We start from the raw sequence: 18,943 nt of genomic DNA on the forward strand, positions 1-18,943 counted from the left end.
ATTTTGGTAGGGTTTCTTTTTCGTTTTGTTGGCATAGATTTTTAATTTTGTTTGGTGATTCATGAATTTGTTGAAAGTTCATTACTATTTTTAGATTATAGACAGTGGCGTAGTTCAGTTAATATGCAATCTAAGAAGTTTTGATTTTTTTTGTCAGATTGTACATTTAATATCACCATAATATGACATTTAAAATAAATAAGAAGATCTTGAGCGATTGCATTTATTCTAGTTCTTACGATAGCTATATGCGTACAGAATATCGTTTTAAAATATGGAATGGATTGGGTTATTAGTAGCTTGATGCTGATACAATAAAGGGATATTCTTGAATTAGTTTGGGTTTGAATTAAATAGAAACCAAAAATCAGTTTTTTTGAAACCCCAAAAAGAGGGTGTGGGAATCCGTAGGCTTCCGGACATCATAGACGATGTGTATATATCTGTCCGCAATACCGACTGAACATCTTCTGAAATTTTGGCCAGACAATGGTATTAATCCAAAGGCGTGTGGCATTGAATTTTTTTTATAAGAATAATATTGTTTTGGTATTTTTTTTATTCAAATAAAATTTTTTCACAAACTGACAAAAATGAAAAAAATTACAATGTCAATTATTTCTTTCTATTTGTATTTCAATACACATACATATGTATGTATGTACATATTTTGTATTTTATGTATTTCAAAATATATCCTCAACGTTCCAAAATCTTCGGATGATGCGCAATTGCAGCCATCTTTCTAAAACAAATTTGAAAGTAGCTACATGCTACTAACATACATACATACAAACATACATTCTTTCAGAAGTATGCTTATTTTTGATGATATTACACCGCATCCACGCGAATTTTTAGGAGTTTATCTAACCTATGTTAATTCCATCGCTTGACGTACTCTTGTTAAAACTTGTTCAGTGGTTCTAAAGTCCACAAACAATATGCTTTCGATTTTCTATATATGTATGTATCTATATACATACATATATAGATACATACATACATATATAGAAAATCGAAAGCATATTGTTTGTGGACTTTAGAACCACTGAACAAGTTTTAACAAGAGTACGTCAAGCGATGGAATTAACATAGGCTAGATAAACTCCTAAAAATTCGCGTGGATGCGGTGTAATATCATCAAAAATAAGCATACTTCTGAAAGAATGTATGTTTGTATGTATGTATGTTAGTAGCATGTACATAGCTACTTTCAAATTTGTTTTAGAAAGATGGCTGCAATTGCGCACCATCCGAAGATTTTGGAACGTTGAGGATATATTTTGAAATACATAAAATACAAAATATGTACATACATACATACATATGTATGTGTATTGAAATACAAATAGAAAGAAATAATTGACATAATTTTTTTTCATTTTTGTCAGTTTGTGAAAAATTTTATTTGAATAAAAAAAATACCAAAACAATATTATTCTTATAGAAAAAATGTCAATGCCTAATATCGAATATTAGAGTTGGTCATATATAAAAAAATGGCACGTTTGGGACTAATTGAGAATAAGTTCATTGAAAATAGTATTTGAAGTAAAGATCCTAACATACTCTAACAATTTATGAAAAACCAGTGAGCGGAGCAATATATTCGGACGGGGCCGACCATACGATACCCTACATAACTACCACGGAACTCAAATATTTTGCGGATGTTTATTCCGAGCCTGGGCAATATTTCGTGATATTTTCCCCTCTTGCCCGATTAGAGGTAAACAGCATCTCACAGTGACATATTTTCCGAATATTTCGAGTATTCAGTACAGCTACTGTCCAGATTCCAGATTCCTTCGGCTTTCATTTGTGGTCTATAGATCGACTCGAAAATGAGAATTACCACCAATACAGAAAACAGCGAAAAATTCAATAACTTCTATACAAATATCGTCAGTTACCAATAGAAGACAAGAGAACGCATAGATATTTCACACATTTCTGTATTGTTAATACAAGCATATAAAAATTCAAAATTCAGGGCAGCGAAGCGCCACGGGTCCTGCTAGTGTATATATGTATAGATATAAATGCATTTTCCTGTTACTTACGCCCACGTTACTCAGACATATCTTGAAGTCGGTATCTGTAACCTTTCTTAAGTTATACACAAATTACATGTTCATAATTTCTGAGGCATGAGTACGTTCGATGCTATAACTCCGCATACACGCCGAATCTTAGAGGTTTATATAACCTATGTTATTCACAGGACATGTCATGACATTCTGTGAAAGTCTCAGTAAAATCTGTCCAGCGATTTTTGAGTCTACAAACAAAATGTTTTCTGTTTTTAATATGCAGATTTTGAAAATGCAGCAGAAATTGTATTTTCCGTTGATCATACCAAGCTCGTTTTTGTATGGATGGTGTGTATTTACACCTACGTTATTCACACAAATTTTGAAGACGGTATCTGTAACCGTTCTTAAGATATACGCATATTACATGTTCCGAAATTTTGAGGTTTGTTGACTATTGACGCTATAACTCTTCATCCACGCGGAATTTTAGAAGTTTAGCTAGCCTATGTTACTTTCAGGGCATGTCATGACATACAGTGTAAATATCATTAACATCTGTTCAGCGGTTTTAGCGTCTATCGGGAACATACACACAAACAAACAAACAAATTTTTTTCTATTTTATATATATAGATATTAAACCAAATTCTCTGCAATTTTTTTTGAGTGGCCCTCATATAATAATACGTTCCAAATATGGGTATTGTGGAGAGTTTGGGCACAGGCAACAAACGAATTGGATGTGATTTGGTAATTTTGATTATCATTGGGTAATAAATCTTTTTACCAAAAATGGACGATATTTGTCCAGTTTTTAGGGCATCCTACAGGGTTTCTAGCCGAATTGGCTGTAATTCGGCATTTTAGGTTATTTTTAGATAATATATCTGCCTACCAACAAGTAAAAAAGTGTCCGTCGGTTTTGCCGACAGATATATACCCATAGTCTATGGTTTGCTGAGATCTTCGGAATTACACACTGGTTTTATTATTCGTATATTCGTTCGGACATGATCTAGGCTTGGTAAATATAATAGGTGTGAGCAAAGTTTGGTTCAAATTTGACATTCCATTCGCCTGATATTGGATTTATAAATATTGAAAATTTTGACCCTTTCTTGGTGAGGCACCAGAAGGAGTGAACCAATTAATCCGATCTTCGGACTTGATCTAGACTTGGTAAAGATAATATGTTATCCAAAATTTGGTTCAAATTTGGCATTCTTTTTATTTAATATAAAATTTATAAATATTGACCATTTGTGGGGGAGGTACCAGAAGGAGTGGATCAATTTATCGCATTTTCGAACTCGTTCTAGGCTTAGTAAATGTACTAGGTTCTGCAAAGTTTGGTTCAAATTGGACATTCCATTCGCATGATATCATAAAATTAATTTCTTGTAGTTGGAGTGTACCGAATTCCCCATCTTTGAACTAAAATTAAGTTTGGGAAAAATATTACGATGTGCAAAGTGTTGTTGAAATCGGTTGTTCCCTTTTAAGAGTTGAGGTGCGCTCCAGCCGGCCAGACAGACATGCAGACGGACGAATATTTGAAATTGTCTGACTCCAAATTGTCTGAAACAGATTTGTCCGAAAAAAAACATGGGTGCTAAAACCAATATTTCGATGAGGCACATTTTTGCCCAGTCAAAGTGTATAAAAATTATCGATGTTTGTACACTTTTTAGGGTAGTCCCCCTATAAAGATACCTCCCAAATTGCTGTGCCTGCGCACGGCCACGTATTTCAACCTAATTTCATTATTAATGTGTAGTAAATCTTCCTAACATCATGTAGCTCAACTTGAATGAGAAATAAATAAAACCATTACATGAATGATCTTTCGCCCCGAAATCTATATATATATATATTATATATCTATATATATAAAATAGAAAAAATTTTGTTTGTTTGTTTGTGTGTATGTTCCCGATAGACGCTAAAACCGCTGAACAGATGTTAATGATATTTACAGTGTATGTCGGGGCATGCCCTGAAAGTAACATAGGCTAGCTAAACTTCTAAAATTCCGCGTGGATGCAGAGTTATAGCGTCAATAGTAAACAAACCTCAAAATTTCGGAACATGTAATATACGTATATCTTAAGAACGGTTACAGATACCGGCTTCAAAATTTGTGTGAATAACGTAGGTGTAAATCCACACCATCCATACAAAAACGAGCTTGGTATGATCAACGGAAAGTACATTTGCTGCTGCATTTTCAAAATCTGCATATTGAAAACAGAAAACATTTCGTTTGTAGACTCAAAAATCGCTGGACAAATTTTACTGAGACTTTCACAGAATGTCATGACATGTCCTGTGAATAACATAGGTTATATAAACCTCTAAGATTCGGCGTGTATGCGGAATTATAGCATCGAACGTACTCATGCCCTCAGATGCCTTAAGAAAGGTTACAGATACCGACTCCAAAATATGTCTGAGTAACGTGGGCGTAAGTAACAGGAAAATGCATTTATATCTATACATACATATATACATACATACATACATATATAGAAAATCGAAAGCATATTGTTTGTGGACTTTAGAACCACTGAACAAGTTTTAACAAGAGTACGTCAAGCGATGGAATTAACATAGGTTAGATAAACTCCTAAAAATTCGCGTGGATGCGGTGTAATATCATCAAAAATAAGCATACTTCTGAAAGAATGTATGTTTGTATGTATGTATGTTAGTAGCATGTAGCTACTTTCAAATTTGTTTTAGAAAGATGGCTGCAATTGCGCATCATCCGAAGATTTTGGAACGTTGAGGATATATTTTGAAATACATAAAATACAAAATATGTACATACATACATATGTATGTGTATTGAAATACAAATAGAAAGAAATAATTGACATTGTAATTTTTTTCATTTTTGTCAGTTTGTGAAAAAATTTTATTTGAATAAAAAAAAATACCAAAACAATATTATTCTTATAAAAAAATTTCAATGCCTGATATCGAATATAAGGGTTGGTCATATATACAAAAATGGCACGTTTGGGACTAATTGAGAATAAGTTCATTGAAAATAGTATTTGAAGTGAAGACCCTAACATACTCTAACAAATTATTTAAAAAAATAAATAACAAATGGAAAACACGTTATAAGTCGGATAGTGGGATATTAAGATGTGCAAAATAGTTATTTACCCTATTAAATGTACTTATCTATACTGACAATAACGACCAGTTCATTAATTATACTAACCGTCTTCTCTTCATTTTCATGCACATACATACATACATACTTATAACGAAATAAAATTTGTGTAAAATTTATAAAAGATAAAAAATGATTTTTTCAGTATATGACAAACATCTTTTTCTTAGTTTCAAAGGAAACAAGAATTACCGCCATTACAGAAAACAGCGAAAAATTCAATAACTTCTTCACACATTTCTGTATTGTTACTACGAGCATATAAAAATTCAATATTCAGGGGCAGCGAAGCGCCACGGGTCCTGCTAGTAGTTCATAAAACTTAACAAAATCCAACTTTTGGACACCGGTTCCTATGGCATCTCTAAGACGTCGGACTACAGTCTAAGAGTTCAAAGCCCTTTCCTTGCGACTTCGATAATGTAACTTATCTCGAAAAAGAAATATGTAAATAAGAAATTTACATGAAGGAACTTTCGCCCTAAAAAGGTATCATAAACTCTACAATTATCGATATTTGATCATTTTTAGGCTAGGTCAAATGTTGGCACAAATTTCGATATTTTGAGGATTTCAGACAGGTTTTTCAATCGTCAAGGACCTAGCCCAAATTTTCAACCTGGTTTCCATAGTTTAGTATTTCAACTTCCGTGCGTTCGATATTTCTATTCATCCCTGCAGCACTTTACCGTGACATGGATAACATATAAAAGATAATTTTAGATAATTTGAATGTCCACCTCATTGTGGAGGGTATAAAATGTTCGAATCAGCCTAATTTTAAAAATGTTTTTAAATGTTCATAAAACAAATTTATAATTTTTACCAAGAAATAAGCCTAAGATTGTTTATCGTTGGTAATGTTGTACTAGGCTTTAATGGTTTTATTTTTAAAACAATTGGTCTTAAATTTCAATATACCATATTCATAAATAATATATAATTCTCATCCACATCATCATAATCATCATTAATGTTGAGTAAATATCGTGCACAGACAACATTTATCATTGCCCGCCTACCCCCAAAACCACTCTCACAAAGTTCTTTCTGCTAATGTTAATGGATTTTCAACAGTCAATACTGGCCTACATTTCGCAGTAACCTCTTTCTTTTGAAGGTCTCATGAATTCATTGATGGATTTTTACTTCTTTTGTGTGTGTGTGTGTGTGTGTGCGTGTATTTAAATGATTCTCTTTTCTTCCGTCAAATATATCGAATGAACCTTTATCCGAAGTTAACATTTAATTGTTGGAAATTGTTACATTAATTGTAGATGATGCCTATAATTAGTTGACCTATACCTACAAATTCGAACAAATGACCCTTTAAATATCAAGCCCAAGTAGCTAAGCCTTTCAGTCAAAGTCTACACTTTAAGGTGTCGGCATCTTCTCCCCCCTCAAAATCATAAATCCAATAATGCGAAAAATTAAACGATCATTTCAAATTACTTAAGGGGGTTTTTATAATTCATTTAAAATAAATTCCAGTGTAATATTTTATTACCTCTTTATTAGTATTTTTTTTTATTGTGCCACGGAAATTAGGTGTTTATGGCCCTTTGAATATTTACATATAAAATAACATTTCAATTTAAATTGGTTGTATTTAGATTTTAATTGCAAACGAGAATCACCATTAAAAGTGTTTATGCGTGTCTGTATTTATGGAGATTAATTATCGTTAATTCCAATTAGCTGATATTTCATAAAATTTTAATATAAATTAAAACACAAGCCTAAATTAGATTTTTGTGTTATTTAATATTCGAAAGTGAAAAGAAAATAAAATATAATGTATTCTCTGTATAGATGAGATGAAGGAGGTCCTACTGTGTAAAGACCACAGCGGGACTGATAACATATAACTATAGGTGGGAATAACTGATTTTATCAACATTAAATCAGAGACCTCTTTGATAAAAAAACATATATCTTAAAGCTCCGCAAACCATAGGCTGAGGGTATATGGGAAATTACAAAAATCTTTTAAATTCCTTGAAACTGAGGTTTGCAAGCGTATAACTCGCGAAATACGAACATATTGCATATAATTTAAAAGCATTTTTATAAAATGAAGTGTTCTTGTCAAGATCTTAGAATATTGGTAATAAATAATAAGTTGCGTGGAAACTGTGATGGTGGTAATGTAAAAAAATGGGTGAAAATGTGTTGAAGCCAACGAGTTTTTGTGTATTACTTCCTGATTTGTAGCTAATCTACACAACGCACGCACACGTGATCAGTATTTAAGTTGCAGAATACCCCATGAACAATATGGTTCTAATGTATGATTTTTCGATATAATCACTGCATCCACCCAAAACGGATGCTGTCATTTTGAAGCCGGATTTTCGGTGTTTTTTGAATTTAAATTATAATACGGACGCGCATCCATATAATGGACTGCCCACCGTAGCTTCTTTGCTATTGTATTCCAAAGACGAAAATTTGGTGCGTAAATTTTTATAAAAAAATATATTTTTTGAGTTTAAATTTAAGAAGGTCCACTAAAATGCCGTTGAACCACGCGTGATATAGGTACCTTGAATGTAGGAAAAACTGCAAAAACTTATTTTGTCTAATTCGCGTATATAATCATATTCGCGAATTTGTGTGAAAATAGGTCAAAAATACATCGATACGCGAATAATATGTCTATTTTATCCAAAAGTGATTGTGGTGGCACATCCGCGGTTCTTAGCCAATTCTATTAAAATAGATGTACTTTTGTGTATTTTCATTCGAGATTACTGAAATCTGATCGCATAAAAATTGTATGCACGTTGCGCCACTTTTAGCCATTTTTAAGGTTTTTGCATAGTAAAGTGCATCGAGCGGCACACTTTGGCTAAATGAAACATCGACAAATTCATAAATATTGGAAGAGATTGATTCGGTTTATAAGAAAACCACATGCGCATCAATTGATTTCAACGAATACGCGAACTATATGCGTTTTTATGTTGACCATTTTCATATACTGCAACTGCAATATATTTGGTCATTTTTAAAGTCAAAACTCTTAACAGAGGAATATACCGATATTTAACAATCATCTAAAACTATTTGTAGTAGAAATCGTCACATGTTTTAGAAGATCTAGACAAAATCTGATTCCCTTAACCATACTAAAAAATCAAAAATTGAAAAAAGCGTTTTGTGACAAATCAAAAATAAATTAATTTAATTTAAGATATCTTCATGCTTCTATTTGTTTTTCGCGACTATTAAATCGTATTTCAATGTGATTTGACTGGTATGCAAAGAAAACAAATGTTTTTAACCATTTGTCAAGAAATTCGCGAATTACAACAAATAGGAATTAATTTAATTTATATTAGAAATACAAGATTTAAAACCGCTATAACTTTTGTGCGCTGCACCCAATTTCTGAACGCGAACAGATTTCGAATCAGCATATTTTTCTTAACATATACACCAATAATCATGAATGTTCTCGCAAAAAATTTTTTTATGGTATTTTAAAAGGATTTTGAAATTTTCCATATATCTGTGGGCAACACCGATTGGCAATTTTTTACATTTTTTACTGTAAAAATTTTGTATTTGATCGGTGATTTAGACCTATAAACAACAGGGGCTGCGTAACATAATGAAGTCATGTTTAGATGAGGAAATGAAAATGGCTCCACAACCTCCGTGTCTTAAACACTTCCCTATTCGTCCACATATTGATCCGATTCCATGATTTGGATTAAAACCAATGAATGGAGCAGTGCATATGTACTTCGCAATATTTGCATGCTATTAACCGATTAAAAGTCAACAGCTCTCATTTTCAACCTGGCATATTTTCCAAATTAAGTTTTTTATGATGTTAAGCTTATAATGCTGTCCTCTATAGCGACTAGAAACCCTAGACAAAAATAAACTTTTCTGTCGATTTCAATACCATCTGATCATCACCAAAAATTGTAGGCGTGATCTTTGTCCATAACCGGAACTTCGTGTACAATTTCAATGCGATCAGTGCTACACTTCCGACCTCTTTTTTTTGAGTACAAATCTCACATATCATTATAATTGGTATAAATGCAATTGTCAATTACTCCTCTTGGATATACTAACAACTTCTCCAGTTCATTTTCTTTTGTTGTAAATACGCCATATGTTGTAATTTTTCACATAAAAGCCTTGGTTCATTTGACGCGCTAAATACAATTCTATCATCATGAAAACGTCATTCGTTCGTTACTCTTACATTATAGTTGCGTATTTATAATATATAAATACATAATACATATTATAAATACACAACTATAATACATAACTTGAATCGGAAGATATTTGGATTAATTGAAGATTTCTACCTGTTCTGGAACAAAGCTAATATTTGGTCTGTTCTCATACTGTAAGAATCTCCTAATTTTTAGTATATTTCTCGATATTATAAAGGAAAAATTTTTATCGTAGTAAAAATAGAAGATTCTTGCAGTATGGGACAGACCAGATCATTCAAGAATCTACTAATTTTACAAGTTTTGCAACTTTTTGTTTCAAACCCGTAAATTTTTTACCAGTTTTCCGTTCCAGAACTTTTCGTAATATTTATAATTTACTCAGATAGGGATATTGACGATTTTTCCTTTAACTAGCTTCACTGGCGAAAAAGTACTGCATTAATACTTTTCTCATTTGCTGGTGCCCATATAAAAAGTTCTACCCTCTTTGTAGAAGGTACAACAACTTATCAAGTCTAGAACGGAAACAATTTAGAATTTCAATATTTTCAACTGTCTGTGGGTTGGTATTGGTACTGTTTTTTGTTGGCATCTATCATGTTATGAATGATTTATGTACTTGAGTAAACAGACAAAACTAAATCCAGTTCCAAAAGGTACTGTACAAAACATACCTCTAAATCATTGTAAACAAATAAGCTTTAAATTTCCAAATTAATTAACAACTGGGTAAAAGAAGCTGAGCTTATTTAAAGTAGAGCTTGTTTGTAGATAAAAGCTAAACTTTGTTTGTATGCTTTTGTTCAACGCCATGGTTTGAAATCATTTTGAAATGAAACATTTGTATATATTTAAAAGCTACGATCCGTTAAGCTTCAGTGTTCGTAAACGAGGCAAAGAGTTTCAAACCACGAAAAATATTTAAACATGTCTATCTTGCGGCGTTAAAATATTTAAAATCATTACGTTGATGTCATCGAAAATTCAAAGTGTGTTTTAGGGGAAAGTTATCAAAACATTCATTTAAGGGGACCCCCCCCCATTCTCGGGGTCAAAATTGTTGTTGATATAATTCGAATCTACACTAATTAAACAATGTCCCTACAAAATTTCAAGTGAAAATCTCAAGAACTCTTGAAGATATATCCGATTTATTGTGTCAACATCAAGTGACGACTGAAGGGCTTCTTAAACTTTAAACGAGTTTTTCTCTAAACATTTTTTTGCGAATGGCGGGCACGATAACTCAAAAACTAATAATCCAATCGGTTCCAAATTTTGCAAGGCTTCTCCGGGAGTGTATAGCTCTCGTATGAACTAGGATAAAGCCAATCGGTGAAGATCTTCCTTATTTTTTAACTTGGTTTTTGGTAAAAAATCGGCGATTTTCCAAAAATATTTTTTCAAAGGTCCACCATTTTGTTAATTTTAGAGCGAAGTCTATAATCCTAGTTCATACGAGAGCCAGACATGTACTCTTTCTAACACCGTTGGAATTTTCGGATTCCGATGTTCCAGTGAGGAGTTATCATGCCCGCCATCAAAAATAAGGACTTTTCTTTAATTACAAAAAACAACAACAAAACAATAACAAAATTTTTTTGTAAATTATTTTTCTTCTCTTTTAAATCTTCAATTATATATGTGCAAAGTTACAAACCTCCACAAGCATTAGTATTGATTTACCAGCCCATTTAAAATCTTGAAAAATTACAATCGAGAATGGGGGGTTCCCTTAATGGTGACATTTTCTGGATGTAATGGCCACTCTTCAATTACTTGAGGATTCTCAAGTAATTGATATGTGGCTGTGGCAAAATCACCATTTTTGTAGTAGGATTTGATAATTTGTATGAGTTGTAAGATAGTAAAACAATCCATTTGCGTCAATATCAGACTTTAAAGAAAATCGATTTAATAATTTAGTTTGTTTTGATTTAGATTAGGCGAGTTTACTTGCGGCAATTTTTATCGTTCTCTTTTGAACTTGCTTCATGCGTCTATACAAGGCAATTCGGTTTTGAATATATTTCTTTTTTTATTTGCTGTCAATAGTTTTTTCACATTGAAATAAATATAAAATGTCAACAAATACGAAATACACAAAACTAATTGCCAGAAAATTGCTGGGCATTTTTTTTCCATTTCTATTCCCCTTGCCCCTCTCTCCTACAGTCAAAGACTTGCCGTAAGTAAACTCGCCTAATCTAAATTGGGACTTTGATATACATATACATAAATATATGGGAAATTACAAAATTCTTTTAAAATTCCATAAAAATTTTTCATTGGTTAAGGAAAATATGCTGATTCGAAATCTGTTCGCGTTCACAAATTCGGATGCTGCGCACAAAAATTATAGCGGTTTTAAATCTTGTATTTCAAATATGAATTAAATGGATTCCTATTCGTTGTAATTCGCGAATTTCTTCACAAATGCTTAAACACATTTGTTTTCTTTGCATGCTAGTCAAATCACATTGAAATACGATGTAATAGCCGTGAAAAACAAATAGAAGCATGAAAATGTCTTAAATTATGTTAAATATCGGTAGATTCCTCTGTTAAGAGTTTTCACTTTAAAAATTACCAAATATATTGCAGTTAATGTATATGAAAATGATCAACATTAAAATTCGTGTATTCATTGAAATCAGTTGATGCGGGTTTCGTTTAAACCGAATCACTCTCTTCCAATAATTATGCATTTTTCGAGGTTTCATTTAGCAGCCAAAGTGAGCCGCTCGATGTAATTTACTATGCTAAAACTCTAAAAATGCCTAAAAATGACGCAAGGTGCATAAGATTTCAGTGATCGGCTATGAGTATATGTCTGGCTCTGGTATGAACTAGGATTATTGACATCGCACAACAATTAACAAAATGTCGGAACTTTGATTTATTTATTTTTTTTTTTTTGGAAAATAGCCTATTTTTGACCACAAACTAAGTTCAAAAATAAGGAAGATCTTCACCGATTGGCTTTATCCTAGTTCATACGATAGCTACACACTCACTGAGAAACGTCCAAAAGTTTGAAATCGATTGGGTTATTAGTTTTTGAGATATCGTGCCCGCCATTCGCAAAAACGCTGTTTTGAGAAAAACGCATTTAAAGTTTGAGAAGCCCTCTTGCTGTCACTTGATGCTAATGCAATAAATAGGCTATATCTTCAAAAATTGTTGAGATTTTCACTTGAAAATTTATAGGGACATTCTTGAATTAGTGTAGGTTCGAATTAAATCAAAATAAAAAAATATTTTTTGAAACCGAGAATGGGTGGTGTCCCCTTAAATATTTTTAGGGATCTATAAAAGGAAGCGCTTTTTTAAATATTTGTAGAAATCTTTAATAGGCGTGATTTTTAAATGTTTTTAAGGACCCGTAATAGGTGCAGATTTTTTAAATTAATATTTAGTGACCTATAACGGGTCCCTAGAGTTTTTTAAATGTAATTTTTAGGGACCTATAATAGGCAATGATTTGTATACCCTTCACCACACTGTGGTACAGGGTATTATGTCTTTGTGCATATGTTTGTTACAGGCAAAAGGAAACGAGATAGACACATGGTTGCTTTTGAGAATATGCATAGAATCACTTTCTGAGTCGATTTATGGATTTCCCACTGCATTTATGATCTGATTTGGATGAAATTTGGCACATGCCACTTATTTGGCCCAAGGAAGGACCCTATTGAGAAAATCGGTTCAGATTTAGATATAGCTCCCATACATATTTTCTTCCGATTTAAGGTAAACGGTGCACCAAAGTACCTATATATCTTTCGATTTGCACGAAATTTGACACATCGTACTGAATTAGGTCTAGAATGATGTGTGTTAAGTTTCGGTTTAGAAATTGGTTTAGATTTAGTTATAGCTGTCATATATATTTTCGTCCGATTTTAGGTAAATAGTGCACCAAAGTCCCTATATATCCTTCGAACTTTGGCATAGCGTACTGAATTGAATCTAGAATTATGATTGGTAAGTTTCGTGAAAATCAGTTCATATTTAGATATAGCTCCCATATATAGTTTCGTCCAACTTTACTACTTACCTTAGTGGTTTTAAATTAATTTGTCAGGGACCTATAACAGGAGTGGATTTTTTCAGACAATTTGGAGTCGATTTACAAATGTCCGTCCGTCGGTCTGGCCGCTGGTGTGCACGATAACTCTTGAAGGGTGTATCGGATTTCATCCAAACTTTACACATCGTAATATTTCTATCAAAATGGTAAACATTTAGCCAAAATAAAAATAAAATATTATAATATAATGCGAACGGACTATCCGATTTAAACCAAAAAAAGCACAACCTATTAACTTTACCAAGCCTAGAGCAAGTCCCAAGATGGGGCCCTCCCACAAAGGGTCGAAATTTTCAATATTTATAAATTCAATATCAGGCGAATGGAATATCCGATGTGAACCAAAGTTCGTAAAACCTATTTACCAAGCCTAGAACAAGTGGAAAATGGGACTCATTGTTACATTTCTTCTGGTACTTGCCCCAAAAATTGTCAACATTTTAAATATTTACAAATCCCATAGAAGACGAATTGACAGTTCAATTTTATCAACGTTAAATCTGAAACCTCTTTGATAAACTTATAGAAAACGGATAATAAAACCTGTGTGTAACTCCGAAGGCCTCCGCAAACCACAGGGTGAGTGTATATCTCTGTAGGCAACAGCAGCTTACACTTTTTACTTGTTTAAATTCCAGTTATACCGAATTTGAACTTTTCTTCTGTTCATAGTAGACACACTAAATCCCACAGTCAACATTTTTTAATCATGCGTATTTATTTTCATTTTTAATAAAAAAAAAACATAATACAGTTTCTTTGATCCGCTTTTTTGTTTAGTAAAATATAGAAGTGCACTCCAAAACACTAACAGTCTTATTAACTGTCAACAAAAACTGAACACTTCACGTATATATCCAAAGTTGTGTAGGGTTTCCGAAGGACTTTTGTCTTTTGCTTATAGGTTGGTAATGGTGAAACTTCTTTTCAAATATCATAGCTTCCGAAATCATTTAAAATAACACCTCTTAATTCCCGGAATGGGAAATCGGAATAAAATTATATCTACATACCGGGCGTTCACGCGGTAGTCTGATCTATGATCAAATACAATTAAACTCCTATTGACCAAAAAATTTTCATATGCCAATATTATAACAATAAAAGAAAAAAGTATATATTGTGATAGACGAGACCGGAAATTCACGATTTTACACAAAAGATACAAAATTTCATTGCAGATGAAACACCAACTAATTAGTAAAGATGATTTGGTGTTGATGCCGCTGAACTTGTGTAAAGGTATGACAGGTGTGTTTGTGTTTATGAGCACAACTTGTTTGATGGTTACACCCGATTTAAAGTAAATAAATCATTCATTGCATGGTAGGTTGTATTATAAAGATACATTTCTTGTTGTTGTCGTTATTGTGCTGTTTGTTGTTATTACCACTTTTCTTTTGTTTTCGCCTTTTTATTGGGACGGGCTCCAAAACTTATTATCTTTATCATTTTTTATTACGAAAATTATTATCTTTTGATTATTTTGCATGAGCAAGCCGAGTGCGAGTTCGTAGAGGTGTTAGTACATATTCCACCTTTGTAGTATTATAAGTATAAAGATGCGTGTTTACTATTTTTTTTTTTTTGGTTCGGTTTAACTTCGAATAAAATTAATGTGAAATTATATTAAAAAAAGAGGAAAACAAAAACAAGTTTTATGTGTCTTGACACATGTGTTGTTTCATATTTTTTTTGCCATTGGAGAAATCCCCAACTTAGTTAGTCGCTGATTTGGTGATGCGGTTGGTGTTAATTTTAAGTTGATTTGTTTTTGATAACAAAAACAAATCAACTCCAAAAAAAGAAGAAGATGTCACAATGCATCATTGTAACATTGACCTTGTTGGAATGATGCGGTGCGTTTTGTTTTAGCGAAAAAATTGGGTCATTATTGAATTAATTTTTAGTTTTTGATTTATGTGATTATCGTGGTGTTGGGAGAAAATGGGAAGGAGGGATTGGGGATGATACTAAGTGATAACATTGAATATTTATTAGATGTTAAATGGGTTCAAGGTTAAATAAGGCGAATAATATTTAATAGGCTGCTAATAGAAGTGGGAATGTGCCTATAAATAATAAAAAGGTTATTGATCTATTGTGCGGGGGATTTCAGGGATTTGTTGGATAATAAATGAAAAATATGATTTAAAATAATAAGAAATAAGATTTTTTTGGAAATTTTCTTATATGTATTAGTTGCCTGTCGTTTGGTAGTGAAACTAGAAATGTACAATAATAGCTTTCAATTGTTTATGTACATTTTATGATATTTTTAATCTGTTATTAAATTTTATTTTTTATTTCTTTAATATTTTATTTATTTTTTTTCAAAATTAGAAATAGATTGGCACGCTATTTTTATATACCAGTGATATTTTTAGTATAAAAATATGGTTTCAATTGTTTATCTAACATTTGTTTTTGATTTTTAATATTATTTTTAAAAAAATAATATTATTTTATACAAATTTTTATTTTTTCTATTTAAATTAACATTTTTATTTAAAAAATCAACTATGTTCATCTAATATTTTTTTTTCAAATTAATATTATTTTATAAAAATAAAACTGTGTTATTTTAAATTTCCATTTTTCAAAATTGGGAAAAATAGTGGGCATGTATTTTTTAATTTTTTTTATAAAAAATAATTTCCTTAATTGATTTTTTTTATTATTATATTTTATATTGAATTGTGTAAACAAATTTGCATTTTTCTTAAACTTTTTTTTTGCCACAATTTTGAAATAACTTATTTGTTTAATCAAAAATTGAGTTTGTTTACAAAATTAAAAAAAAAAAAATATCAATATTTTAAAATTTTCCAGTCTATTCTAGTAGATTCCAAATAATTACTATATTTTGAAATAAATTCCAATTTAAAAAAAAAAATTAAAAAGAAATTAAAAAATAAATAAATTATTTTTAAAATTTAAAATAATTCAAACTAAATTGAAAAAAGCATTAAAAAATATTTTTAAAATACAAAATAATTCAAATTGAAAAAAGCATTAATAAATATTTTTAAAATACAAAAAAATTCAAATTAATCATGTTATTATTAAAATTCACAATAATTAAAATTAAATTGAAAAAAAATGCATTAAAAATATTTTTAAAAATTCAAAATAATTCAAATTAATTATTTTAAATTTAATTCAAATAAAAAAATATTTTTAAATTCAAAATAATTCAAATTAATTATTTTAAATTTAATTTTTTTATTTAAATGCCTTTTTTATTATTTTTTTGTTTTAATTTAAATTACTTTCAGATTTTTTTTTATCAAGATTTGAATAAATATTTTATTAATCAACATGGTGAGTTTAATGTCGAAACTATTTTCAAAATTTTAAAAAATTTTTAATCGATATTTTAAATATTTTGAGACTAGTATGGTGATTTCAAAACCACAATATAGACTCAAAATTACGATTTGTTCGAACGAAATTAAAATAAAAAAAAAAAATTAAAATTAAAAAATTACAAAATTATTAATTAAATTAGGTATGACTAGTAATATTTTTATTTAATTTGAAGTATTTTAAATTTTAAAAATTCATTTTTATTTGAATGCCTTTTTCCTTTTTCGTCATTTTTCATCTTTTTTTTTTAATTTAAATGTCTTTTTTTTAATTGATTTTTTTTTAATAAAATACTGCAACTATAAGCTCGAATACACTATTTAATCATTTCTTATTTCAATACAATACGACTATTGTTTTTTAACAAATACACAAGTAATTAAAAACTCACCAAAAGCTTTTTTAAAACTTCAATCTTCAACACAAATATACCGGTCAAAATATCTTCCATAGTATTAAAGTACATGAAATTTCGAAATGGACTTGTTTTCATGAAATAAACAAGATGCACATGCCAAGGAAAGGATATAAAAATGTTGAAATTGTACAATTTTAATATTGGAAGTAGATCCTGAAAATTTCAAACAAATAGAAAAATATGATTAAAATTATATAATATGTATTATTATAATTACCTTCCATAATATTTGTATGTTTTCAAGCATGACCTAAAATTTCCGGGGGATTCAAAACCAAAAAAACACATTTCTTTTACAAATATATATTTTTCTAAATAGAAAGCAAACTTAAATCGTTATACAATAAATATAATAACTTAAAACTAAAATATGAACACTATTTAAACATAATTCTGGCTAATCGGAACTAAAAAATGTTTTTTTCTTTACGCTTCGGCCTTTTCTTCTTCCTGTTGTTGTTGCTGCTGCTGTTCGGCACTAGGATGTTCTCGAATATATTCCAATGCCTTTAGTATATAGGCGGGTATTGGTGGTGGTGTGGGTAAAATATTCGATTCCGGATGAAAACCATTTTCATCAGCCTTATAGGTGACCGATATATGTTCACCTTCTGGTGATATGTATTGATAGGAACCCTCAGCGAAAAGGCCACCTTGACCCTTTTCTTTGAATTCCAAACCACTGGATTGGGCAAAATCAAAACCATACGTACCATCGGCATTAACCTGACTCACAAAACGTGTTATCGTATCATTATCATCGTATTGAATATTTTGCACAGGCTTAGCTATGGGTTTTGCTGTTACAACTTTTTTTGCTGTTTTGGCCACCAAACTTTTGGCGGTCTTGTGTGATTTAACAACTTTAGAAGATTTTTCTTCGACAATGGGTTCATGAGTTTTTTCCACTTTCACAGCACTATCACTATCTTCTTTAGTAATCACTTCATCCACTTGATTATTTTCCACAGTATTTTCGGATTTCTCCACCAGATCACTTTCCTGTGCTGCCCGTTCACTAGTCACTGCCTGACCATATTTATCCAAAATTGCCGCATTCACGGCCACATTGATATTATCTTCCAGGGCACTGTCGTTGTACACATAACCCAAATTGTCTTCCATCGCGTCATTGTCGTTGGCATAGTAATCAGCCTCAGCCTGTTCAAAGGCCATTTCAACGATATCGGCCGTCTCGTCATCGTAAACCTGGCCATTTGCCACCATGGTGGCTACGCCCACAACTAAGAACGTCAACAGCGTCTGGACGAGAGGTGAAAGGATCGGTACACAAGAGAAGTTATATTGTAGTTGTATTATGCAATTCGACAGTAGCTGCAAGCTAACCGATATACTTACAAATTTAAACATTTTCTTATGGTGAATGTGTGTGCCTGTCAGCCGGTGTTGGTGCGTGCGCGTGTTTCAACCACTAGATTCCCTACAGATACAATGAACCCAACTGATGCCCTTAACATTGGCCGGTTATGTTTTTATACCGCCAGCATCATCGTCACGTACCGTTGTCAGGGTGTATTTTCTTGTTGATGGCTCAGTTGGTTTTGCCAAAGTTGATGGCATTGTTGTTGGCTTTTGTCGTTGTAATTTCAACAAAATAAAGAAGCACAA

At 31.3% G+C, this 18,943-nt stretch overlaps 1 protein-coding gene across 1 annotated transcript; it reads right to left on the reverse strand.

Moving 5' to 3' along the window:
* Nucleotides 1-17,740: 17,740 nt before the first annotated feature.
* LOC133327967 (uncharacterized) lies at nucleotides 17,741-18,685 on the reverse strand. The gene has a single exon (XM_061536513.1). It carries the CDS (start codon nucleotides 18,683-18,685, stop codon nucleotides 17,741-17,743), a length of 945 nt encoding a protein of 314 aa, XP_061392497.1.
* Between the last annotated feature and the right edge of the window lie 258 nt (nucleotides 18,686-18,943).

The sequence above is a fragment of the Musca vetustissima genome, unplaced genomic scaffold (assembly GCF_032173495.1).
Source record: "Musca vetustissima isolate MV318-11 ecotype Yass unplaced genomic scaffold, APGP_CSIRO_Mvet_v1 utg14230, whole genome shotgun sequence".
In the NCBI taxonomy this organism is placed as follows: Eukaryota; Metazoa; Arthropoda; class Insecta; order Diptera; family Muscidae; genus Musca; species Musca vetustissima.